Source organism: Podarcis muralis, chromosome 3 (genome assembly GCF_964188315.1).
Source record: "Podarcis muralis chromosome 3, rPodMur119.hap1.1, whole genome shotgun sequence".
Taxonomy (NCBI): domain Eukaryota; kingdom Metazoa; phylum Chordata; class Lepidosauria; order Squamata; family Lacertidae; genus Podarcis; species Podarcis muralis.
In genome coordinates this window covers 18,846,269-18,871,990 of record NC_135657.1, presented here as the reverse complement: position 1 = coordinate 18,871,990, position 25,722 = coordinate 18,846,269, and the positions used below count along the sequence as shown (strand labels likewise).

Here is a 25,722-nt window from a genome sequence, read left to right as displayed (position 1 = left end):
TGGTGAATAAGCAATAAGCGTTCTCACAGTTTTCCAAAATTATCTCCCCTGAATGAAAACGGCGCTCTACCCCTTCACTATATTGATAATCATATAGTTTTATTATTTTAATAGTATTTTTTTAAATGACAATAACGTACTACTCTTGCACGTATATACTGTGTTTCCTCTAAGAAGCTTGAGGAGGTGTGTGTGGTTCTTTCCCTCTTAGCTTACCCTCACAACAGCCAGGTGAGGTAGGCCAGGCAGAGAGAGAGAGAGAGAGAGAGAATGGATATACAGTACTCTAATGGAGATGCAAAAAATTGGATCACTATAAAAGATGCAGAGGGAAAGGACTAACAATAAGACCCACAAAGGGGAGGAGGGAAGTCCAGGAGATTCTTTGGAATCTTGTTTTTATATAGTATGTTGTTGTGTGAATGTAAATTTTAATATGGAAAATCAAATAAATTTAGAAAAGAGAGAGAGTGTGTGCTTCATGGCTGTGGGGTGGCAGTGGGGCTTGAACCTGGGCCTCCTTAGCCCTAACCTGGCATGCTAACAACTACACCACGCAGTCTCTACAGGATCAGCCCTCAATACCTTGCCAATCACCCTGAAAAGCTGCTTCTTGGGCTTGTCAGTTTCATCCCAAGCCTCCAAATCTTTTTGAGGTAGCAGCATTCATCAAGTGAATGCTTTCCTTGCACAGAGCTGGGTAAAAGTTTCGCCTGCCGAGTTTCTGCCTGCCTGTCCAGCAGCTGTCCAGCAGGAGCTCAGCTGCCTGTGCAACTTTGGCAATCCAAGTCTCCTACATGAAAAATGAAGCAAGAGACATTATTCAGAGCCTAGCCAAAGCAATGACAAACCTAGACAGCATCTTAAAAAGCAGAGACATCACCTTGCCAACAAAGGTCCGTATAGTTAAAGCTATGGTTTTCCCAGTAGTGATGTATGGAAGTGAGAGCTGGACCATAAAGAAGGCTGATTGCCGAAGAATTGATGCTTTTGAATTATGGTGCTGGAGGAGACTCTTGAGAGTCCCATGGACTGCAAGAAGATCAAACTGATCCATTCTTAAGGAAATCAGCCCTGAGTGCTCACTGGAAGGACAGATCCTGAAGCTGAGGCTCCAATACTTTGGCCACCTCATGAGAAGACTCCCTGGAAAAGACCCTGATGTTGGGAAAGATGGAGGGCACAAGGAGAAGGGGATGACAGAGGACGAGATGGTTGGACAGTGTTCTCGAAGCTACCAGCATGAGTTTGACCAAACTGCGGGAGGCAGTGGAAGACAGTAGTGCCTGGCGTGCTCTGGTCCATGGGGTCACAAAGAGTCGGACACGACTAAATGACTAAACAACAACAACAACAGCTTTTCATTGGGTTTCTAGAGCGGTTGAGGTGTTACCTTTATTTACATTGGTACCTCGGGTTAAGTACTTAATTCGTTCCAGAGGTCCATTCTTAACCTGAAACTTTAGCTAATGGGGCCTCCTGCTGCCGCCGCGCCGCCGGAGCACGATTTCTGTTCTCATCCTGAAGCAAAGTTCTTAACCTGAAGCACTATTTCTGGGTTAGCGGAGCATGTAACCTGAAGCGTATGTAACCTGAGGTACCACTGTACTATTATTATTATTATTTGCAAAATAATATGTGTGAAACAAGGATTTCTGAGTCCTGTCCGCAGCAGTATTAAAGCAGTACCAAAGTGGCCCTCCAGATGTTGTTGGACTACAACTCCCAACCTCCTTCACGCGGAACCTGCAGCCCAACCAGCACCCTGGGGGACCCCGTTCTCCCCCATCCCTTTTATGGACTCTCGACCCCTCTTACGTCAAAGCAAAACTGGAGCTCCGCCCAGGAGTGGCGCGCGCATGCTCCGTGGGCTCCGGAAGGCAGAATGGAGGCACAGGACTAGTGGCGTGGGACCTAATTCCGGGTGAGTGGAGGCGGCCTCAATGTCTCCTCATTCCCGGTGTCGCATTGAGCATGGCCATAATGCCTGCCTGAAAAACATTTCCGTTCCGGGGTTGGATATTGTTTCCTGGAAAGCCTTGTTAGTTAGACCCCTGCAGCTGCCGGAGACGTTTCTCTGCAAAAGCCCTCCTCCAGCTGCAATATACCGTGCAGGGTTTTCTTGGAAGTAAGGGCTGCTGAAACCAGACTCCGATCCTGGGTTCGGATCGGAGTCCAGTGGTGCAACCTCTATACGTACCTACTCGGAGGTAGGACCCGTTAAACTCAACGGGTCTTACGACCAGACAAGTGGGCGGAGAGGACTGCCGCCTAGGTGCGTTTCTTGCAGTTAAGGCTGCTGTCCTGTGCCCTTGAACTTCGTGAAATTTACATCTGTGTAAGCTGGGTGTCATGTTGCACAAGAGACTGCAGTTGCTGCAAATATTCTGCCCTGCAACAACCCTTCATTCTAACCCCTTGGGTGTGGGTGGGGTATTACTTGTGGTATTCACATAAATTTTACTCAGAGTACTCCCACTTAAACTAGTGGACCTAACTTAGCATGCTCATTAACTTCAGTGGGAGGGATGGCTCAGTCAGTAGAGCAGGAGACTCTTTAATATCTAGACTCTGAGAAAAAACTTGGCTGAATTGCTACCCTGCGCACCTCAGAAAAGCTGTTTGAGGTTTTTTCCTTTAATTATCAGGCACAACAATTAGAGGGGAATAATAAAGCGGGTGACGCTGTGGTCTAAGCCACTGAGCCTAGGGCTTGCCGATTGGAAGGTTGGTGGTTCGAATCCCCACGAGGGGGTGAGCTCCCGTTGCTCGGTCCCTGCTCCTGCCAACCTAGCAGTTTGAAAGCATGTCAAAGTGCAAGTAGATAAATAGGTACCGCCCCGGCGGGAAGGTAAATGGTGTTTCCGTGCGCTGCTCTGGTTTCGCCAGAAACGGCTTAGTCATGCTGGCCACATGACCCGGAAAAACTGTCTGCGGACAAAGTCAGCTCCCTCGGCTGGTAAAGCAAGATGAGCGCCGCAACCCCAGAGTCGTTCGCCACTGGACTTAACTGTCAGGGGTCCTTTACCTTTAATAAAGACTTGTGATGGTCCCCTCTCCCCCAGATGAGGCAATCATTGCTCCTGCTCCTGAGCTGTCCTAGAATCTGTTTGCTAACAGTGTTACTCAGAAGTAACCATTGAGTTCAGTGAGGGTTACTCAAGTGGGTGTAGGATTGCAGCCTAAGAATGGGAATGCAAGCACTGTTCCCATCGCCACCGATAAATTTTCTTGTGATTCACAGCATACTCTGCATGTGGATTTCATCCTGTTTTATACATTGAGGTGCTTTCCTTAGAGAGACACCTCACAAGTTGTCTTACAACTCCAGGATAATGTTTTGGAATAAGATGGTTCCAAGATTCTCCCCAGTTCCAGTTATCTATGTTTTGGTGGCATAATGTGTAGAGCAAGCATAGGGAACCTGTGGCCTCTAGACATTGGACTACAACTCCCATCATCCCTGCTGGCTGGGGAGATAGAATTGGGAGTTCAACACCATCTGAATGGCCACAGGTTCCCCATCCTTGGAGTAGTGTCAATTAGTACCTGGGAAAGCTGGGTTTAGATCCTGAATCACTAGGTGACCTTGGGCCAATCACCACCTCTCCCCGTAACATCTCTTATGGGCTTGTGAGAATCAAATGGAACAAACCCCATGTATGTCACTGTAAGCTTCTTGGAGAATGGTTTGGATTTAATTTTTTTTATGGAACAAATAAAATCATAAATGGTTGTTTTCAGCTTTCCCCCTGGAAGTAGTGGCACTTATCCCAGCAAAGCTTTTTGTCTGTTTTGTGCTAATGGTTTTTATTGCTTACATCACTTCACACGTATCAGTAAACTAATAATCTGTTCTTCCCCATCTTCAGCAGGAACAGGTGTTACTGATAATGGCTGTATCTAGCTTGATTCGGAGCTTTGGGTCCCTGCTGTTGTCCTCAAGCCCTCGTCTCTCCCAGGTACAGCACCCACGTTGATCAGTTTCTTACCTTTTTCCACTGTGGGTTTATTATTGCATGCACTGTGTATATAGAATGTCCTCTCTCTGGATAGAATTTTGCTGTGGACCTTGCAGCGCAATTAAACTTGCTTATTTTCCTGACACCAAGGCCTTAAATTGTTTGGAATTCCCAGGGCTCAGCCTAGAAACCAATTCCGTTTTAGTTGTTGCTGTTTGTTTTAGGATTTGACCAAATGACGCATGCAGATATAATAAGGAAAAATTCTTATGAGCATTTGTTTTCTGCTCTCTTGAGTAATAACAACCAACACCCCTCTCCCCCAAAAAATCTGAAAGTAGGGAGAACAGTGTTTGGCTTGGAGGTTGTGACATCTAATACAGGATTCAGTCCCAGCCCCTTCCACTGTAGACTGTTAAGCACCACAAACTTTTCAAGTGTTTTTGACCCTGTGTTTTGCAACAACTGCTGCGTTTTTAACGCATTGCAGTGGAATAATTTTTTCAGATCTTTTACATTGTAATGCATTATATTACTATGATTTTTAAAAAGGGTCTGATGTGGTATAAGGCAGTTCCTTCTGTTCCTAATTAAATTAAGGCTTGCTTTCAGAACCAAAAAATAAATAAAAATTCAGATCTTTGCTGATAAGATTGTCACTGCATTTTAAGGCCGCATTTCCAAAGCACAATAGACAGTGAAGGATTGCAAGATTATGGCCTAGGTTACCAACCTGTTTTAAGACCATGGGCACATTCAGACAGAAAATGGACACAGAACAAGCTTTAAAAGCGCATAGAGCTAAAAGTGGGGGTGGGGGGGGGAGTGCGACTCTTCCAGCTTCCTCCTTCAGCTCTATGTACTTTACAAAGGAGGAAAAGATAGTCATTCTCATCACCTCATGAGCAAGGGGGGCAGTGATAGTGGAGGACAAAGATGTTTTCTGGGTGCTAATGGAAGACTATGCTGCAGACTTCTGCCATAGATCTAATTCAAACACACCCTGAACATAGGAATTAGGGTAGAAAATTCAGTTCATGATGCTTGATTTCCGCCTTTCCTAGATACCTGTGCCTCCCAAGCCTACCTGCCTTGCTGGCCTTGTCCATGCATATCGTGAAATCAGCACCTCTGCTGTTCTATCTACCTCCGATCCACTGTGGAAATGCAGGATCAAGTATACCACAAAGCCCATCGGCATGAAAAAGACAGGAGGGCGAGACCACACAGGTATGTCTGCAGCCCCTCACAGCTGGATTGCGCTCAAGTGAGCAAAGGCAACCTCCTCTGTCAGGAGAGACCAAGTAGGGAAAAAAGCCAAGTCTTCTGATGCCATTCTCCTATGGCAAGGGAATTTCTTTTTAAAAAACAACACAGTTTTTATTTTAAATCTTTAGACTACATTAAGGCAGGTGTGGGCAACCTTTCTTCTGTTGAGGGCCATATTCTCTTGAGGACAACTTGTTAGGGGCCAAATATTGGCAGCAAGATGGGAATGTGCTAACTAAGGCTTTGTGAAGGAGGTAGGAGGGCTCTAGGACCTTGCCAGAGCCCTGACGCCTCTTCCCAAAACCAGGCGCATCATTGGGAAGGCAGTGGAAGTCCAACAATGACTCTGAGAATGAGTTGCTGGATTAGATGGGCTATTGGCCTGATCCAGCAGGTTCTTTTTATGTTCTTGGGACTACTTTTTAACTGAAGGTGCTGAGGATCAAGCCTTGGAACTTCTAGACACAAAGCTTGGGCACTGCCACTGAACTGTGACCCACCTCAAAGAAAATGGTGGATGCCAAGCTCCAGTTAGGAGGAGATGCGTTCTTCCGATCATTATACTTAGCATTTGTATTGTGCGTTTCGACTGTTCAAAGGACTTCACATAAAGTAATTCTTACAACCCCCCAGTAGGCCAGTGTAGCATTATCCAGGGTAGTTATCTCCATGTTACACATGGGCGACTGGAACTGGAACAAAGGGGACAATAGTTTTCTTAAAGCCACTGATTGAACTCATGGGTGAGGTGAGAATTTCCAGATCATAGCTGTACCAGGGCTCTCTAATATTTTTATTTTGGGGATTCATTGACTCAAATACGAAATGCTCGAGTCAACTATCAAAATATTAATGAAGCAACTTTACAATTAGGACTCTTAGCTAAACATATTGTATTGTTCCCAATTAAATATGAATAACAATCTGGGCATCTTTTGGTTTCTGTTTCTAATCCTCAAGTTAATTCCTGCTTCCCCCTGCCCCACCAAGTGTGTATCAACCACCATGAAGACTGGAAGCTTGCTTTTTGAAACCGGGAAGCATTTAGTCCTGTTTCAGGTTTTACCTTTAAAAGGTAAAGGTACCCCTGCCCGTACGGGCCAGTCGTGTCCAACTCTAGGGTTGTGCGCTCATCTCGCTCAAGAGGCCGGGAGCCAGCGCTGTCCGAAGACACTTCCAGGTCACGTGGCCAGCGTGACAAAGCTGCTCTGGCGAGCCAGCACCAGTGCCGCACACGGAAACGCTGTTTACCTTCCCGCTATAAAGCAGTCCCTATTTATCTACTTGCACTTAGGGGTGCTTTCGAACTGCTAGGTGGGCAGGAGCTGGGACCGAACAACGGGAGCTCACCCCGCCGTGGGGATTCGAACCGCCAACCTTGCGATCAGCAAGTCCTAGGCACTGAGGTTTTACCCACAGCGCCACCCGCGTCCTGTTTTACCTTTAGGTAAAGGTAAAGGTACCCCTGCCCGTATGGGCCAGTCTTGCCAGACTCTAGGGTTGTGCGCTCATCTCACTCTATAGGCCGGGAGCCAGTGCTGTCCGCAGACACTTCCGGGTCACGTGGCCAGCGTGACATCGCTGCTCTGGCAGGCCAGCGCAGCACACGGAACACCGTTTACCTTCCCGCTAGTAAGCGGTCCCTATTTATCTACTTGCACCCGAAGGTGCTTTCGAACTGCTAGGTTGGCAGGTGCTGGGACCGAACGACAGGAGCGCACCCCGCCGCAGGGATTCGAACCGCCGACCTTTCGATCGGCAAGTCCTAGGCGCTGAGGCTTTAACCCACAGCTAATTTCTGACCGCTTTCATAGAAGTAGGGTGGTGGTTGGGAAGCTTGGTCCAGTATTTTTATCTATTAATTTGACTGCAATGTGTGATGCTGAATGAGCTCCGTGTCCGTCACAAGGTCGTATCCGGGTGCATAGAATTGGAGGCGGGCATAAGCAGCGCTACCGCATGATTGATTTCCGAAGGCTGAACTATGAAGCTGGACAGGAGCCTGGTTTCTTTGAGGAGAAAGTGGTTCAGGTGCGGTACGACCCATGCAGGTGAGTAGCAGACACATGGTCTGAAGACTGTGGTGGTTTTTTCCCCTTTTTGATACTTGGGAATGAGGCTGACAGCTTAGGCTGACCATGCCCTCTTGGTATCTCTTTGTTATTGCCCACGGCAGATCTGCAGACATAGCTCTCGTGGCTGGAGGGAAGAGGAGACGGTGGATCATTGCGACAGAAAACATGCAGGCTGGTGACATCCTCAAAACTTCAGGACAAATTGGCAGGATGGCAGGTAAATCTGGAGGACGGTGTCCTGTTCTGGGTGCCACATTTTATTAAGGACATTGACCAGCTGGGTAACGCAGGTGGCGAGGGCTCTGAAAAAACCAAGGCCCACGAATAGTTCTTAGGCCCACAAATAGTTCTTAAGGGCTGACTAGGTATAGCCTGGAGAAGAGAAGCTTTCAGAGGAGAGAGGGTAGCTCTCTTCAAGTATTTGAAGGGCTGTCTTGCAGAAGACGGGAGCAGGCTCAATCTCTGTTGTTGCAGAGCATAGGGCTGGAACGAATGTGTGGAAATTGCAGGGTAGCAGATTTCCTAACAGCAAGAACAGTTTTGACAGTGGAACATGAAGTGGCTCCGTCTGCACCATACATTTAAAGCAGTATCATGACTCTTTAAAGGGTTACCGCTTCCCCCAAAGAATCCTGGGAACTGTAGTTTGTTGAGGGTGCCTAAAGTTATTAGGACACCCACCTTTTCCTCCCCGCACAATATCAATAACTGCATTGATTTTTAACACTATTTTTATTGCTGCTTTTATTTCTTATAGTTGAATTTGATGTAATGCAAACAGTAATGCACTAAAATGCAATAAGAGATGGAAACAGCAATGATACAGTTAAAACACATACAGCATCTATGCATAGCACATCACAATTGCTACAGTGGATGTCAAAAGCATTTAAGTGGTCCACCAAGACCACCAGCAACTTTCAAGTGATCCATGGGGGGGGGGGGAAAATATTGAGGAACCACTACTTAAATGTACAGTGAAGCATTAGCACCCGAAGCTCTGTTCTCACTCCCACCCTTACATTGGATGGCCCTGTGTCCATAACAGGGCCTTTTCAGTGGTGGCACCAACATTGTGCATGACATTCCTTGTGCTTGTCCATCTGCTGAAGGAGGACAGACTGAGGCCGCACACTGGACTCACCCCTCGAGTTCTGTATGCTGCTTGGGCCTTAGTTCTGCTTGGAGTTGTTGTGCCTTGGCTGTTTTCGGTGTGAATATGGTGGTGGGATTTATTTATTTATTGTCTTTCAGTGTCGGCTAACGAAGGGGATGCCTATCCAGTTGGAGCTCTGCCAGTAGGGACCCTGATCAACAATTTAGAGAGCCATCCCGGGAAAGGAGCCCAGTATATTCGAGCAGCAGGTCAGCACCAGATCAAGGCCAGAAACAACTTTGAGGGAGGTGGTCGAGTCAAGACAGTTGCCTCCTTTTCCTTCCTTCCTTTTCAACTAAAGGAGAAGGTTAAATCTGTTGGAACAAATGGAGTCTGTGTCCCAAAATAATCTTACCCTGCCTCCTTCCACACACACTCCCTCTTTTTTGGAGAAGCTTCCCCTTTTTATTCTTATTTAAGGATTTATAAACTGCTTCACAACAAAATGTTTCTAATGCGGTGCACAACACCAAGTATGTACCCCCCCCCCAACATATATAGTAAATCTTTGGGGGAAGTCTCCATTCATTCAGTGTTGTGGGCCCCAGCCTGTGGTACTACCTCCCGACTGAACCTTTCTGAACTTCAGGCACACAACAGAAAAGACTTTCTTATTCCAGTAGGCATTCTAAGCTTTATGATCAGGCATCCCCAAACTCTGCCCTCCTGCTGTTTTTTTGGGACTACAATTCCCATCATCCCTGACCACTGGTCCTGTTAGCTAGGGATGATGGGAGTTGTAGTCCCAAAACAGCTGGAGGGCCGAGTTTGGGGATGCCTGCTTTATGATGAACTTCTTACTGTTTTATTCTCTGTATGTTGTTGTTGTTGTTGTTGTTGTTGTTGTTGTTGTTGTTGTTGTTGTTGTTGTTGTATACTGCTTAGAAATGCTAATAATATATAAATGCCTTGAATTAAAAAAAAAAAAAGTGACCCACACTGCTTTGTGGGAGATCAGGATCTGGCCAGCAGTTTGTAAAGAAGCTTATGGGGAATTCGCTTCCTTGCTGCTTCCAGTAAATGTGAGCTGGGCTGAGTCAAAGCAGACTGAAGCCCTGCTGATGCCTTGTTCTTGCTTCCAGGGACCTGTGGCGTGATACTAAGGAAGGTGAACGAAACGGTCATCATCCAGTTGCCTTCCAAGAGGCAAATGCAGGTAAACAATTTGGGTATATATGCCGCCACATGGCAGATGGCATCTGCTCGCTGAGCCATCCATATGGCAGCCTTCTTCAGCCTGGTGCCCACCAGGTGTTTTGGACTACAGTTCCTATCAGATCCAGCTGGCGTTGCCAGTGGTCAAAAGGGAGTTGTAGTCCAAGAAAATACGGAGGCCACCAGGTTGTATTGTTTGGGCCTTCTGTGCTGAACCAAGTTGTCAATAATAATAATAATAATATTTTTTTATTTATACCCCACTCTTCCCAGTTCGGAAAACCGGGCTCAGGGCGGCTAGCAACAAATTTAAAACACTTAAACACTTAAAACAAAAAACAGCATAAAATACAGTATAAAACAATAAATTCAGAATTCAAAAATCAATTTAGGGGGGAAATCCATCCAATAAACATTAGATGATCACCAGGGCTAGCTGGCTAAATTAGTCCTATTTGGGCCAGTGAGGAGACCAGGGGAGAATTAGCTGTGGGATCCCAGAGCGGGTAATCTTCATAAAAAGGGGAAGGGGAGGGAAGGAAGGAAGGGGAATAAAGATCAGGCTAAGTTCAAATTGAAAGCCAGGTGGAATAGCTCTGTCTTACAGGCCCTGAGGAAGGATGTTAAATCCAGAAAGATCCAGCAACATGTAAAAATCAAGGGTATAATGACGCGTGAAGCTTCTAACGTTATCATTGCTCAGTCTACATTTTCCCACATAGGGGAAGCAGGCATATGAGGCTGAGCACAGAGTCATAGAATCATAGAATTGGAAGAGACCACAAGGGCCATCGGGTCCAACCCACTGCCAAGCAGGAAACACCATCAGAGCACTCCTGACATATGGTTGTCAAGCCTCTGCTTAAAGACCTCCAAAGGAGGAGACTCCACCACACTCCTTGGCAGCAAATTCCACTGTCAAACAGCTCTTACTGTCAGGAAGTTCTTCCTAATGTTTAGGTGGAATCCAGAAAGATCCAGCAACATGTAAAAATCAAGGGTATAATGAGTCTTGCAGGTTTTGTACGAGTTAGGCAATGTGTCTACTGAGATTCTTCACCCCTGGTTTATATTCCTGCTCTATAACCTTTCCCACTCTTACAGGTGATGGAGACCTGCATGGCAACAGTGGGCCGAGTTTCCAACGTTGACCACAACAAGCGGATCATTGGGAAGGCTGGTCGGAACCGGTGGTTAGGGAAGCGGCCCAAGAGTGGGCTGTGGCATCGCAAAGGGGGATGGGCGGGGCGCAAGATCAGGCCCCTCCCACCCATGAAGAGCTATGTCAATATCCCATCAGCGTCTGCAAATGTTTGATGCCTGTCAGTGATTCTGTAGGATTCTGTCAATAAAGGCTATCCTCTCTGACATGTAAACTCAGCTAAGGTTGCAGAGTACATCCCTTGTTGTTGTTGTTGTTGTTGTTGTTGCTGTTGTTTGTTAATTTATTTACCGCTTATATGTCAAAATGGCCTCTAGGCAGTTATTATTATTTATCAGATTTATATACACAAGATGTCAGGGCAGTTCACAAGATGATGATGATAATAATAATAATTTATTTATACCCCACCCATCTGGCTGGGTTTCCCCAGCTGCTCTGGACGGCTTCCAACAGAATATTAAAATACAAAACCTATCAAACATTAAAAGCTTCCCTAAACAAGGCTGCCTTCAGATGTCTTCTAAAAGTCTGGTAGTTATTTTTCTCTTTGACATCTGGTGGGAGGGCGTTCCACAGGGCGGGTGTCACTACCTAGAAGGCCCTCTGCCTGGTTCCCTGTAACTTGGCTTCTCGCAGCGAGGGAACCGCCAGAAGGCCCTCGGCACTGGACCTCAGTGTCCAGGCAGAACGATGGGGGTGGAGACGCTCCTTCGGGTATACTGGACCAAGGCTGTTTAGGGCTTTAAAGGCCAGCAGCAACACTTTGAACTGTGCTTGGAAACGTACTGGGAGCCAGTGTAAGTCTTTCAAGACCGGTGTTATATGGTCTTGGCGGCTGCTCCCAGTCACCAGTCTAGCTGCCGCATTCTGGATTAGTTGTAGTTTCCGGGTCACCTTCAAAGGTAGTCCCACATAGAGCACATTGCAGTAGTCCAAGTGAGAGATAACCAGAGCATGCACCACTCTGGATACACAGTCTGCGGGCAGGTAGGGTCTCAGCCTGCGTACCAGATGGAGCTGATAAATAGCTGCCCTGGACATAGAATTGACCTGTGCCTCCATGGACAGCTGTGAGTCCACAATGACTCACAGGCTGCGTACCTGGTCCTTCAGGGGCACAGTTACCCCATTCAGGTCCAGGGAGTCCTCCACACCCGCCCGCCTCCTGTCCCCCCAAAACAGTACTTCTGTCTTGTCAGGATTCAACCTCAATCTAACAACATGTTTTGGGGGTTTTTGTACCCTGCCCATTTGACTGGGTTCCCCCAGCCACTCTGGGGCAACCCAGCATATATAAAAACACAATAAAACGTTTAAAACTTTAAGAGGATCTGAATCCTTTAAACATTAAAACATAAAAAACGAGATAAAGCACCAATAAATAGTTAAAACGAAAACAACATAATAACACCCACTCACGTACATTTAAAAGGCTATAGAAAGTTAGGCAACCCGAGGCCTGGTTGAAGAGGAACATTTTTGCCTGGCGCCTAAGGATCTATAATAAAGATGCGAGATGAACCTTCCTAGGGAGAGCGTTCCACGAACAGGGAGCCACTCCAGAAAAGGCCCGCTCTCCTGTTGCCACTTTCCGGACTTCACATGGAGGAGTCACACAAAGAAGGGCCTCAGATGATGTTTTATATAGGAAGAGGTGGTGCTTGAGGTATTGTGGTCCTGAGCCGTTTATGTTGTTAAGTCATTTAGTCATGTCTGCCTCTTCGTGACCCCATGGACCAGAGCATGCCAGGCACTCCTGTCTTCCACTGCCTCCCGCAGTTTGGTCAAACTCATGCTGGTAGCTTCGAGAACACTGTCCAACCATCTCGTCCTCTGTCATCCCCTTCCCCTTGTGCCCTCCATCTTTCCCAACATCAGGGTCTTTTCCAGGGGGTCTTCTCTTCTCATGAGGTGGCCAAAGTATTGGAGCCTCAGCTTCACGATCAGTCCTTCCAGTGAGCACTCAGGGCTGATTTCCTTCAGAATGGAGGCAACCCTAATACGGTTGACACACCTCAGGTGAGGCATGATGATGACATCTTTTACTAAGGTAAAATATTTTTATTGCCCATCCCAGGGATGGGGACCCACTGAAGATACATGTGTGTTCACAAGCATCCACATGTTTGCACACTCATACAAAAATAATTATTTATCCAACTGATTTATAAACCCAGATGCTTTAGAAAGCTCGTGTGGGTTTCAATTCTGTTTTAAGTCCATTGTATTGCGGGGCTTTTGACCAAACTGCAGGAGGCAGTGGAAGACAGGAGTGCCTGGCATGCTCTGGTCCATGGGGTCACGAAGAGGCGGACACGACTAAACGACTAAACAAAACAAAATTGCAGGGCTTTAAACTTCCTGGGTTTTTAAAAAAAATAATATGGTGGTATTGTTTTTTTTAAAGTAATATTATTGTTTTCTTTTTCGGCCAACCAGCTTTTGAGAAGTTCGCCTCCCTCTTGCAATTAGGAGGCATATAAATTTAATGAAGCAAACAATTAAAGAATATAAGCAAAAGGGGGGAAATGCATAAATAATACGCTTTAATCCAACAAAGCCAAAAAACAACAACAACAAAGCAATAAAGGAAGGGAGGAATAAAAAGAGATATTTTGTTCCATCTGTTCTTTGCAATGAGACGCTCCGCGAAAGTAACAAGTTTGCCTCGCGACGGCAGCCGTAGCGCGTCAGTGGGAAGGCGGGACACGCGCAGGAAAGGCGGAAGAGGTGAGGCAGCTGCTAGGCTGGATAAAATAAGGGAGGCTGCCGACAAGGCTCGCCCGCCCGAAGGGTTGCGGGTAGTTGTTGCTGCTGTTGTTTTGCGTATGTGTGTTCATGTTGTGAGGGCTTTTTTTTTTTGGGGGGGGGGGGAGGGTTGCCAGTGAGGTTGGCCTATAATCTCGAGGCTTCCGGCAGGATCGAACCGGCAGCTGTCGAGCGTCCGAGGCTCGCGCGCCTCCTGCGTTCCATGGGGACCCCGCCCCCTGCCGTCGCTTCAGGAGACCCCGTGGGAACGGGGCAGCTTTGGCGACAGGTGGCCGAGCCCGATCTGCAGCTGCAGCGCAGCGCAGCATTATCACATATATATGATTGTTGTTGTTGTTTAGTCCTGTCCGACTCTTCATGACCCCATGGACCAGAGCACGCCAGGCACTTCTGTCTTCCACTGCCTCCCGCAGTTTGGTCAAACTCATGCTGGTAGCTTCGAGAACACTGTCCAACCATCCCGTCCTCTGTCCTCCCCTTCTCCTTGTGCCCTCCATCTTTCCCAACATCAGGGTCTTTTCCAGGGAGTCTTCTCTTCTCATGAGGTGGCCAAAGTATTGGAGTCTCAGCTTCAGGATCTGTCCTTCCAGTGAGCACTCAGGGCTGATTTCCTTCAGAATGGATAGGTTTGATCTTCTTGCAGTCCATGGGACTCTCAAGAGTCTCCTCCAGCACCATAATTCAAAAGCATCAATTCTTCGGCAGTCAGCCTTCTTTATGGTCCAGCTCTCACTTCCATACTTCACTACCGGGAAAACCATAACTATATGGACCTTTGTTGGCAAGGTGATATCTGTGCTTTTTAAGATGCTTTCTAGATTTGGTATATGATAACGTGTGTGTGTGTGTAGTGCAGTTTCATTTTATCATTTACCTTATCAGTATTTTGTTTATTTATTAAATCTATAGATACACACATAGTCCGAACCCCGCCGTAAGCTGTGCAGCCGGCCCAAAAATAAATGTAAATATCAAAAGGAGCCCAATTCATTGGATACAACATTTGTGGGACTGTGCGCAGGCTCAAGCCATGATAGATTTGGACGTCTTTATGGTGCTGCCCTTTCTCTCTCTGCGGCAAACACAGCTGCTCCTCTGGATGGTATCCTAACAGTACTTTTTGAGTGCTTTTTAACTGGAAGCTGATCTCAACTGAAAAATGTTTGGGTAGGATATGCTAGATGGGATAGATTGGCAAGATCCCACACTGGCATGTGTGAGCTAGCACATTTGCGCAGCCCTACGGCAGCCGTGGTTTTCAAACATATTTTGGGGGGAGGGTGTCCCTGGTATTCCTCAAGAAGGACGTCTTTAACAGGTTTGGTAAAGGATGCCCATCCCACAGACCTTGAACTGTGATATGAAGCTGCAAAGAGGATTCTTCTTTAATAAAGAAAGATGTGGTCTTCATAACTCCTTAAATAAAAATGTAGTTTAGGTGCATAATCTTTCATAGACTACAGTATTCCAGTTAGTGTTAAGATGCTGAAATGAATAGAACAAAAAAATTAAGGCAGTTTTTAACCTTAGCTAGCTGTTGTGCATCATTTATAATTGCAACCATTATTTGCCTGCGTCTTGCATAGATCCAAACTAACCTGTCTTCAAAACAGACAAAAACTGCTTGTAGCATTAATGAATCATTAAAATAACACCTCCGAAAGCAACAGTAGTATGGAACCTTTTATCTTGACCTATACACCACAAAATTGTGTGCAGGCTTTCAGGTTCATTAGATTTCTTTTTCAGGCCGGATGTTAATTAAGAGAGAATATTAAAAGATGCTGCCTAACAAGATGACAGAAGCCCCATGTGTGGTTTGTAATAGTCTTCCGATGGAGTGTAGAAGTTGTAGACCGAATTAGATTAGCTTGTGCTATATCTCCACCTGTACAACAAGATCACTGAAATGAAATAGTAACAGGCAGTCTCCCTTTGAAAATATATAAGCGAGCAAGTTATTCACATCTGTCTCTAGGACAAATACTTGTCCAAGATAGGTTGCTTATAAGTGAGGAAGTAGATATAAGAGTAGAAGCACGGAATAATTTGAGGGAGAACACATGCTTAAATTCCAGTGTAGCATTAGGTCACACCTCATTAGATTACAACAGCTTTCACTTTTGTGCTGTGTTGACAGTGAATCACTTTTTGCCCAGCTTCATCTATGGTCATGATGTCTGTACTGAACTAAAGTTTCTCTATAGAGAAGTATACTTCAGTTGGATTTCCATTAGGAGACAATAAAGTTCTATAGGTCTTCTTGAAACCCGTTGACTTGTCCATATTCCAGAATGCTATCTTTAGAAACAAATAATTAGTGCAAACTTTTATAGACGCCTAAGTTAGACTTGGAGCATGTTCACTGTCAGGCTTCCTGACATTCACAAAATATGTTGACCCTGGTTCTTTGAAGGGGCAGCCCAAGTTGGCATGAGTGGATATAAGAACATAAAAATAGCCCAATTGGATCAGGCGAGTGACTCATCTCATCCATCATTTTGTTCTCACAATGGCCAACCAGAGGCCTCTGGGAAGCCCAAAGCAGGATCTTGGCACAACAGCACTCTCCCCATGTGTGATTGTCAGCAACTAGCATTCAGAAGCGTACTGTGTCTGACAGTGTAGTAGAACCTACTACTAGTAGTTATCATTGATACTTATATCCTCCATAAATTTGTCTTAATTCTCTTTTTCACCCATCCCAGTTGGTACCCATTTCTCCCTTTGGCCACAGTGAATTCCATAGTTTGAATATTATTATTATTATTATTATTATTATTTGTACCCCACCATTGCTGGCTGGAGCCGGGCTCAGATAACATCATATAAATAGCACAGTATACATAAAAACAGGCATCAATTAATTAAAATACATCTTAAAATTAACTCAGACAAAATATGCACTGTGTGAAGAAGTTCTTTTCTTTTGTCTGTCTTGAATCTTCCCATGTTCAGCTTCATTGCATGGTCCAGAGTTTTAGTATTCTGAGATCCAGTAGGAAGGGAGGTAACTCCAACAAGGATCTCAGCTACTTGCCGAGTTTGAGGAATGTGTCATCTTCCTGGGGTAGTATTTTCTAATGGCACACTGAACATGCCGTAGTTGTGTCTCAAAGCAATGTCCCTGTATTTTGGGCTATCTCACTCAACGTTTCTATAGTGTTTCCAGAGGACGTGACCTGCTTCTCTCTGTACTGGCAGGTGCTTTCCCTGTCATGGTGATTGAGAGGCAAAATGGGAATGTGTTAGTGCATCTCGGACCCAAGATTCAGAGCTATCCTGAGGAGTTAATCCGGCAGCGCCGTGGTCACAATGGGCACGTTGAATACCTGATTCGCTGGAACCTGGAAAATGGTACAGGAAGTAGGCCTGGCACCTGTTCAGCAGAGAGCAGCATGGAGAATTTCCTGATGTGGATGTCGGCAGATGATGCCTATGCCAACTGCCCAACACTCTTAGGCAAGAGGACACCCAAGGAAGAGAGTTCACGCAGAATATTCCCTCCCGATGTCACGTTGGATGAACCATCTCTTTCGGAGATGAAGGCCGATGTCCGGAACTTAGTGCAGCGGGCTGCTTGGCAAATGGCCAGCCCCACAGTCCCTCAGTCCTCCATCCTGAACACCATTCAAGTGCTCAGTGCTTATGCCAGTATTGGCTCATTGATGGGGGTCTTCAAGGAAACGGGTGCCCTCAGTCTGCTGATGAAGATGCTGTGTAACGAGGAGGAGCAGATCCGTCGCAGCGCAGGCAAGATCCTGAGGGCTCTGGCTTCTCACGATGCAGGTGAGACTCAGAAGATTTGTTCTTTCTTAGGGACTAACTCCAGCTATGATGCAATTCCTGTCTTAAGGACCACACTAGCCCTTTGTATTTAATACGCAGGGTTTTTAAAAATGCAAGTAGCATCAGGTGGTATGTGTGTACTGATAATTATCAAGATTGCAGCATGCATGAGCAGATATTTAATCCTTTCCTCCTGTGCAGCAGTCCTGAAGGAAAGTCCTCCTCTCAAGTTGGTGTTTGCAGACTCTTATTGGTGTCAAGGGTGGGATGGGGGAAAGGTTTCTCCTAATGGAAATACTAATTTTAGAGGAGGGATATTCCTCAGTCCTTATAAGGGACGCAGGTGGCGCTGTGGGTTAAACCACAGAGCCTAGGACTTGCCGATCAGAAGGTCGGTGGTTCGAATCCCCACAATGGCGTGAGCTCCCGTTGCTCGGTCCCAGCTCCTGCCAACCTAGCAGTTCGAAAGCATGTCAAAGTGCAAGTAGATAAATAGGTACCACTCCAGCGGGAAGGTAAACGGCATTTCCGTGAGCTGCTCTGGTTCGCCAGAAGCGGCTTAGTCGTGCTGGCCACATGACCCGGAAGCTGTACGCCGGCTCCCTCGGCCAATAAAGTGAGATGAGCGCTGCAACCCCAGAGTCGGTCACGACTGGACCTAATGGTCAGGGGTCCCTTTACCTTTACCTTTATTCCTCAGTCCACAGAAGGACTGTAAGGTAAAGGTAAAGGTACCCCTGCCTGTACGGGCCAGTCTTGACAGACTCTAGGGTTGTGCGCCCATCTCACTCTAGAGGCCGGGGGCCAGCGCTGTCCGGAGACACTTCCGGGTCACGTGGCCAGCGTGACAAGCTGCATCTGGCGAGCCAGAGCCGCACACGGAAACGCCGTTTACCTTCCCGCTTGTAAGCGGTCCCTATTTATCTACTTGCACCCGGGGGTGCTTTCGAACTGCTAGGTTGGCAGGCGCTGGGACCGAGCAACAGGAGCGCACCCCGCCGCGGGGATTCGAACCGCCGACCTTTCGATCGGCAAGCCCTAGGCGCTGAGGCTTTTACCCACAGCGCCACCCGCGTCCCACTGTAAGTTGCATTAAATGACAGTGCCTAGCCAATGCTATCCTCATCCCCCTACTGATGTAAACAGACACTATCCCACCCCCCTTAATATCCTATGAAAATTATTTCTTGTTCGGCCTTGGTTAATACTTCTAATAAATGGTTGAATTACCAAAAAATTATAGGGTGACTGTCAGTTATGATTCCCAAAGCCATATTAGGGCACTGGCTTTATTTTAAATGATGAGGAGTCTGTTTGCATTTGATGAATGCACCTCACTGTAGCAAAAAGGGACACCCCAGACATTTTCTTGCCTGGATCCTAGTATGCACATTTCTGCCTCGAGCATGAAGAGCTGCCCTGTGTGGGCAGAAGCATTTTGCCAGTCCCACTACGCCATACTTTGGCTTAGGGTAAGCTGTGAACCAGGCCATTAACTGCTTCCTTGTAGCTTTTTGACTTACTTTTTGGCAAGAATTAATCCCCTGAGCCTCATTCTGTAAGCTGCTACCTGGAATTGCCTCATTTTATGTGTTCTATTGGGACGCAGGTGGCGCTGTGGGTTAAACCACAGAGCCTAGGACTTGCTGAACAGAAGGTCGGCGGTTCGAATCCCAGTGATGGGGTGAGCTCCTGTTGCTCGGTCCCAGCTCCTGCCAACCTAGCAGTTCGAAAGCACGTCAAAGTGCAAGTAGATAAATAGGTACCACTCCGGCGGGAAGGTAAATGGCATTTCCATGCACTGCTCTGGTTTGCCAGAAGCGGCTTAGTCATGCTGGCCACATGACCCAGAAGCTGTATGCCGGCTCCCTCGGCCAATAAAGCGAGATGAGTGCCGCAACCCCAGAGTCGGCCACGACTGGACCTAATGGTCAGGGGTCCCTTTACCTTTACCTTTATGTGTTCTATTGCGTATGTCTCTGTGAAAGAACCGGCTCCCATCTTACTGTGGAGATGGGAGTTCTGTGAGCAAGAAGATGCTTTAGTACATATGCAAAGGAAGCGCCATATTAGTTATCTCTGGTTTCAGGAAGCCGAGCCTATGTCCTCTTGTCCCTGAGCCGGCAGGATGGCATTGAACAACACATGGACTTCGACAGCCGCTACACCCTCCTCGAGCTGTTTGCAGAAACAACATCCTCAGAAGAGCACTGCATGTCCTTTGAGGGGATCCCCCTTCCACAGGTATTAACTGACCTAGATGGGGCTGCTACCAGTTCAGGTCTGGAGGTATATTCAAGGAGTGTGTGGGCAAGATAATTGTGAAGTGACTTGGAGAGAGGTCCAGCGCCGAGGGCCTTCTGGCAGTTCCCTCGCTGCGAGAAGCCAAGTTACAGGGAACCAGGCAGAGGGCCTTCTCGGTAGTGGTACCTGCCCTGTGGAATGCCCTCCCACCAGATGTCAAAGAGAAAAATAACTACCAAACTTTTAGAAGACATCTGAAGGCAGCCCTGTTTAGGGAAGCTTTTATTGTTTAATAGGTTATTGTATTTTAGTGTTCTATTGGAAGCCGCCCAGAGTGGCTGGGGAAACCCAACCAGTTGGGCGGGGTATAAATTATTATTATTATTACAGTGGTACCTCGCAAGACGAACGCCTCGCAAGACGGAAAACCCGCTAGACGAAAGGGTTTTCCGTTTTGGAGGCGCTTCGCAAAACGAATTTCCCTATGGGCTTGCTTCGCAAGACGACATCCCATAGGGAAATCTCCGGGACAGCGGGGAAGCGAAGCGCGTCTTCCCCGCTGTCCTCGGACCTCCTCCGAAGCCTGGCGGCGGGGCGGGGACACCTCCTCTCGCCGTCGCCAGGCTTCGGAACGATGCCCCAATGCCGGGCGGCGGGGCGGGAACGCCTCCCCCCGCCTCCGGCATCGGAACGAAGTCCTGGACCTCTTCTGAAGGCAGGCGGGGGCAAAAGTCTTTGTCCCCCCTGCCTGCCTTCCCAGGGGCTTTTAAATCGCCCCGGACAGCGGAGAAGTCCTCCGCTGTCCCAGGCGATTTTAAAATGCCGCCCGCCAGCATTTTAAGATCGCCCCGGACAGCGGAGACGTCCTCCGCTGTCCCGGGGTTTTTTAAAATGCTGGGGGTGGGAAGAAAGGCCCTTGTCCCCCCCCCCAGCCTTCAGAAGAGGTCGGGGGACAGACTGTCCCTGGACCTGGTCTGAAGGCGGTTTCCCTAGGAACGCATTAATTGATTTTCAATGCATTCCTATGGGAAACCGTGCATCGCAAGACGAAAAACTCGCAAGACGAAGAGACTTGCGGAACGAATTAATTTCGTCTTGCGAGGCACCACTGTATTAGTTTATTTATTGAAGGCAGGGGGACAAGTGCACGGATATCCCCCCATTACTTTATTTATATCCTCTCTATTTGCACGTTCAAGGTGCCTCACAAAATCAGCCTTGCAAAAAGCATCACCAACCCTGAATATGTTTTGGACTGAAGTTCCGAGCCGTCACAGCCAGTGGTCAGGGCTGATGAGAGTTAAAAGTCCAAAATAGTATGGGAAAGGCTGATTTAAATTGAGGCACTTTAAATAATGGTCTCAATCAGCAAGGAAGAAAAGGCCGCTTTAAATAATGGATGTGAATCAAGTTTACATGGCTATTTCTTCATAGTTTTTCATTTTCTACCCTGCTCCAGATTCCAGGGAAGCTGCTGTTTTCTCTGGTGAAGCGCTACCTATGTGCCACCTCCCTCGTGGACAAACGCCATAGCGCCACAGACCCGGGAGGGGAGCATGCAGCCTCTGAGCCCTTCAGTGCGTGCTCCGGGGACAGCAAAAGGCTGCAGCGTGAGTTTGACTTCAGCATGGCCATGTCCAGCCTTGTTTCAGAGCTGGTGCAGGCCATGGGCTGGGATCGCGGCTGGCAGCTCCGGACTCTCAGCAGGAAGCCGCCCTGGGCAGCTCAGTCTATCTTCCAGTCCCAGGCTCCCAGTGGCGCCACCGTCCCGCCAGCCACTCAGGTCCCCCAGAAGGAGACCAGCACTTTCAAACTGCGCTCAGCCTTCCCCAGTCGCAACAGCTATGTGGAGTACGTGCAGGAGAAGCTGGTGCGGGGCATGCGCGTGCGCATGTTGGAAGACTATGAGAAAGTCTGTGCGGGAGACGAAGGCGAGTTCCTCCAGAGCAATGACGGCACGCCACCCATCCAGGTATTGCTGAGTTTGGGGGCAAAGCTGGGAGAGGGGAACATCCTGGCTTCTGGGACCCAGCCTTTCTCAACCTGTGGGTCCCCATCACCCCTAGCTAGCAAGGCCAGAGCTCAGGGATGATGGGAGTTGTAGTCCAACAACATCTGGGGACCCACAGGTTGAGAACCACTGCCGTAAGCTATGGAATTTTGATGTTTGGGGGTCTTGTTGGGTTTCTGAAGCTATTCTGGCCTTGGTGGCATAAGCAGCAGAATCACCACTGTGTCAAGAGGAGGGTTTTGGTCTGACTGATGAGCCTCTCTGTTGTTCAACACTGAGGTCCAGCTCTGAGGGTCTTCTGGCAGTTCCCTCATTGTGAGATGTGAGGTTACAGGGAACCAGGCAGAGGGCCTTCTTGGTGGTGGTGGTGCCCACCCTGTGGAACGCCCTCCCGTCAGATGTCAAGGAAATAAGCTGACTATTTCAGAAGACATCTGAAAACAGACCTGTATCAGGAAGTTTTTAATGTGTGATGTTTCACTGTGGTTTTAAAATTTGTTGTAAGCCGCCCAGAGTGGCTTGGGCAACCCTTTCAGATGGGTGGCATATAAATAATAAATCATTATGGCTGCTGAATAGTATAAGGGGCAAGGTCAAATGTCCTTGCTTGCAAGACAAGCAGGCTGAGTCTTCTTCTTTTTTATGTTGGCCCCTGTTTGTTTCCAGGTTTACTGGGAGTCTCTGGGCCGCACATACTGGGTGCATTGGCACATGGTTGAGATCATTGCTTCCTCGGGGCATGCAGATGAGAAAGCCCAAGAAAAGTTAACCAGCCTTACAGCTTCTCTGAGACGGGACACAGGTAAGGCAGTACTGGGATGTTATAATAAATAATAGAAATATTTTTTTTTTGTTTATATCCCGGTTCAAAAACCAGGCTCAGGGCGGCTAACAACAAATTTTAAAGACTTGGTTGTAAAAGCAGCATAAAATACAGTATAAAAACATGAATAACAATAAAATTCAAAGTTCAGAAATCAATTTAGGGGAAATCCATCTAATAAGCATAATTAGATAATCACCAGGGCTAGCTGGCTGAATTAGTCCTACTTGGGCCAGGGAAGAGACCAGGGGAGAATTAGCTGCGGGGTCTCAGAGCGGGTAATCTTCATAAAAGGGGAGAGGGAGGGAAGAGAAGGGAAATAAAAGATCAGGCTGAATTCAAATTAAAGGCCAGGTGGAATAGCTCTGTCTTACAGGCCTGACGGAAGGAGGTTAAATCCTGCAGGGCCCTAGTCTCATGGGACAGAGCATTCCACCAGGTCAGAGCCATCACTGAAAAGGCCCTGGCCCTGGTGGAGGCCCTGGTCTGACTTCCTTAGGGCTCGGGACCTGTAAACTATGGTTATTCATGGACCTTAAGGTCCTCTGTGGGGCATATCAGGAGAGGTGGTCCCGTAAATAAGAGGGCCCTAAGCCTCAAAGGGCTTATTGTTCACCTGATCATTCATGGTTCTAATCTCTGTCTTTGAGCTGTGTTCTTGCTGCTTACACTTTCTCTGTAGGCTGGCTTCAGTCTGTTCTTTCTCTGCCTCGCTTGAGTCCTGAATAGGTGAAATGGACTGTTGAAAGGATATTCCTCTCTCCCCTTCTCCATTATCAAAGCTCAGCAATAAGAGCACATGCTTTGCTATGAGGAACTGGCTGTATGCTGAGAAACGAGGTTGGAGGCTGACTTAGGAGAAGGGATCAGCGATCTAGCTTAGCCTGCAACAACCAGGAGGCGAGAGGCAAAGGCAGGAGACGCTGCAGGATTGGAGAGCGAAGAATTGGTGCTGGAGGAAGGAGAGAGAGGTCCGGCTGGTATAGAGTCAAGGGCTTCCACACCTCCTCCTGCTGCCCCCACCTCTCCTGCTCCACTGTCTCCCTGGACCAGGAGAGGGATGAAATGGGAGGAGCAGAGGCAGGTTACACCCGGGGCGTAGTCTCTGCTTCTTTGTGTGCAGCTCGGGTGGGGAAGATACATAAATGGAGGTTGAGGGGTGGTGCCTCTCTGTCATGGCAACTGCCTCATCGGCTGCACGTCTAGGAGCAGCTGAGAGGCGTTGGACTGATGGACATGCCTTTTCCTAACTTGTAGGTGTACTTTTGGCAATGAAGAGTTAAATCCTCCCTCTCGGCATTCCTTGCCTGACAGCACCGGCTCCAGGTTCAATCCCTGGCATTTCCAGTTAAAAGGGTCGGCTAGTAGGCGATCATCATCATTTTATTTGTATGCTGCCTATCCATAGTTAAAAACAATGCTCAAGGCGGCTTATAACATGGCAAGATTTACATAATTGCAAAAGTCATAAACAATAAATAAACCACATAAAAAAAAAAAGAAGAACCAAATGGAAAACAATTTCCACATAAATCAAAATCTAAAACTAAGAATACAGCATTAATATCACAGTTTAAAATGATATAGGTAAAAAATAACAGAAATTAAAAAAACAAAGGCAAAAGCTTCCCACCGGCCTTCTTGGATTTTCCCATTCCTCGGCCATCCTGGAGCAGCTCTGTCAGTCAGGAGTCAGGAATGCTGAGGAAGATGAACCAACAGCCTGGCTTGTTACAAAGCAGCTTCCCATGTTCCTTCCTGCGTATGACATCAGAGATTATTTCGCTGGCTTTGAATTCATTGAAGCCTTGGACTCAAAGCTCATCTCACCCCTGAGCTCAGTGCATGGCCTCAGGACAGTCGCTAGGCCTAAGCCTGTACTATGGAGATGAAAATACTGGCTTAGCTTGCACAAACATTTATTTTATTACGTTAATTTATTAAATCTATACCCCGCCCTTGCTCTCAAAGGAGCCCAAAGACTGCACTTGAAGGGTCATTATATAACAATAAATTCAGTTGGTTTCCCATTTTTGCGTTACATTTCCTTTCCTTCCCCTTTGACCTGTCCATTAGCAGAGCCATCCTATATCTGCTTACCTGGGAGTAAGCCCTATTTAACTCAGCAGGACCTACTTCTGTGTAGACGAATCTGTAGGAGTGTGTTATAGTGTTAGAGGTTAAAGTTGCTTTGTGGGGGGAAATGGCTGCTTCTTCCACCTGGACCAGTTTGCTCTGCAAGGGGATTTTTGCTTTGAGGACAGCATTTAAAACGACGCTCTCTTGAGAAGCCATAAAACACCCCTCTGTTATTTTGTGCTCACCTGCAAGCTAACCAGGCAACGTACCGTAAACCGCTTCGGGGCCTGTACTTGGCGCCATACCTGACGGATCATATGAAGGAGAAGTCTGAGACTCTGAGCCGGGCTGAATGGTGGGAGCTCCTCTTCTTCGTTAAGAAGCTGGAACAGCAGGAGCAGCAGGAAGTGGTCCAGCTCATCCAGCAGAACGAGAAGGTTAAGAGCTGGGAAGAACCAGTAGTGGGAGATTCATTTAAGGTAGGAATGAGCCGGTGCCTCTCTTGTTTCTGTTGGTACTCCCTGTTCCAGAATGAGAAGGTTCGGAGTCTGGAGATGTAAGATGTCAGAAGGAACAATGTATCATGTATGGTGGGGATGTGAGAAAATCAAAAAGTTCTGGGGTGGTATTCATGAAGAATTAAAAAAGATGTTTAAAACAACATTTGATTAATAATAATAATAATAATAATAATAATAATAATAATAATAATAAATTATTTATACCCCACCCTTCCCGGTTCAAAAAACCAGGCTCAGGGCAGCTAACAACAAATTTTAAACACTTAATTGTAAAAGCAACATAAAATACAGTACAAAAACATGAATAATAATAAAATTCAAAGTACAGAAATCAGTTTAGGGGAAATCCATCTAATAAGCATTAGATAATCCCCAGGGCTAGCTGGCTGAATTGGTCCTACTTGGGCCAGCGAGGAGGCCAGGGGAGAATTAGCTGTGGGCTCTCAGAGCGGGTGATCTTCATAAAAGGGGAGGGGGAGGGAAGAGAAGGGAAATAAAAGATCATGCTGAATTCAAATTAAAGGCCAGGCGGAATAGCTCATTCTTACAGGCCCGACAGAAGGAGGTTAAGTCCTGAAGGGCCCTAGTCTCCTGGGACAGAGCATTCCACCAGGTCGGAGCCATCACTGAAAAGGTCCTGGCACTGGTGGCGGATAGTCTGACTTCCTTAGGGCCTAGGACCCCTAAACTATGGTTATTCATGG

General features: G+C 47.2%; 2 protein-coding genes across 6 annotated transcripts in view; both read left to right on the top strand.

Annotated features, from left to right (window-relative positions):
* Positions 1–1,786: 1,786 nt before the first annotated feature.
* Positions 1,787–11,014, top strand: MRPL2 (mitochondrial ribosomal protein L2). The gene is made up of 8 exons (XM_028724881.2): positions 1,787–1,924; positions 3,873–3,962; positions 5,027–5,192; positions 7,141–7,282; positions 7,408–7,523; positions 8,561–8,671; positions 9,545–9,618; positions 10,722–11,014. The coding sequence occupies exons 2-8, from the start codon at positions 3,894–3,896 to the stop codon at positions 10,932–10,934; spliced, it is 891 nt and encodes a 296-aa protein (XP_028580714.2). The 5' UTR covers positions 1,787–1,924; positions 3,873–3,893; the 3' UTR covers positions 10,935–11,014.
* A 2,391-nt stretch (positions 11,015–13,405) lies between these two features.
* Positions 13,406–25,722, top strand: part of LOC114594773 (cullin-9-like) — a 33,549-nt gene continuing 21,232 nt past the window's right edge. The window contains exons 1-6 of one of the 5 annotated variants that reach the window (XM_028724887.2): positions 13,406–13,512; positions 16,756–17,340; positions 19,430–19,584; positions 21,044–21,556; positions 22,262–22,397; positions 24,750–24,934. In XM_028724887.2, the coding sequence (XP_028580720.2) occupies positions 13,419–13,512; positions 16,756–17,340; positions 19,430–19,584; positions 21,044–21,556; positions 22,262–22,397; positions 24,750–24,934 (1,668 nt within the window). In that variant the 5' untranslated portion in view covers positions 13,406–13,418. Of the gene's footprint in view, positions 13,609–14,164; positions 14,338–14,396; positions 14,516–16,755; positions 17,341–19,429; positions 19,585–21,043; positions 21,557–22,261; positions 22,398–24,749; positions 24,935–25,722 lie in introns of those variants that run through there. The other 4 variants (XM_077925510.1, XM_077925512.1, XM_077925509.1 and 1 more) reach the window with 4 other exon arrangements.

Bases quoted from the DNA above. Each gene is read 5' to 3' on its own strand.
- MRPL2 (XM_028724881.2), top strand. From the start codon at position 3,894: ATGGCTGTATCTAGCTTGATTCGGAGCTTTGGGTCCCTGCTGTTGTCC. The intron at 7,524-8,560 runs GTAAATCTGGAG...ATTGTCTTTCAG, and splicing joins ACAAATTGGCAGGATGGCAG to TGTCGGCTAACGAAGGGGAT. The intron at 9,619-10,721 runs GTAAACAATTTG...CCACTCTTACAG, and splicing joins CTTCCAAGAGGCAAATGCAG to GTGATGGAGACCTGCATGGC.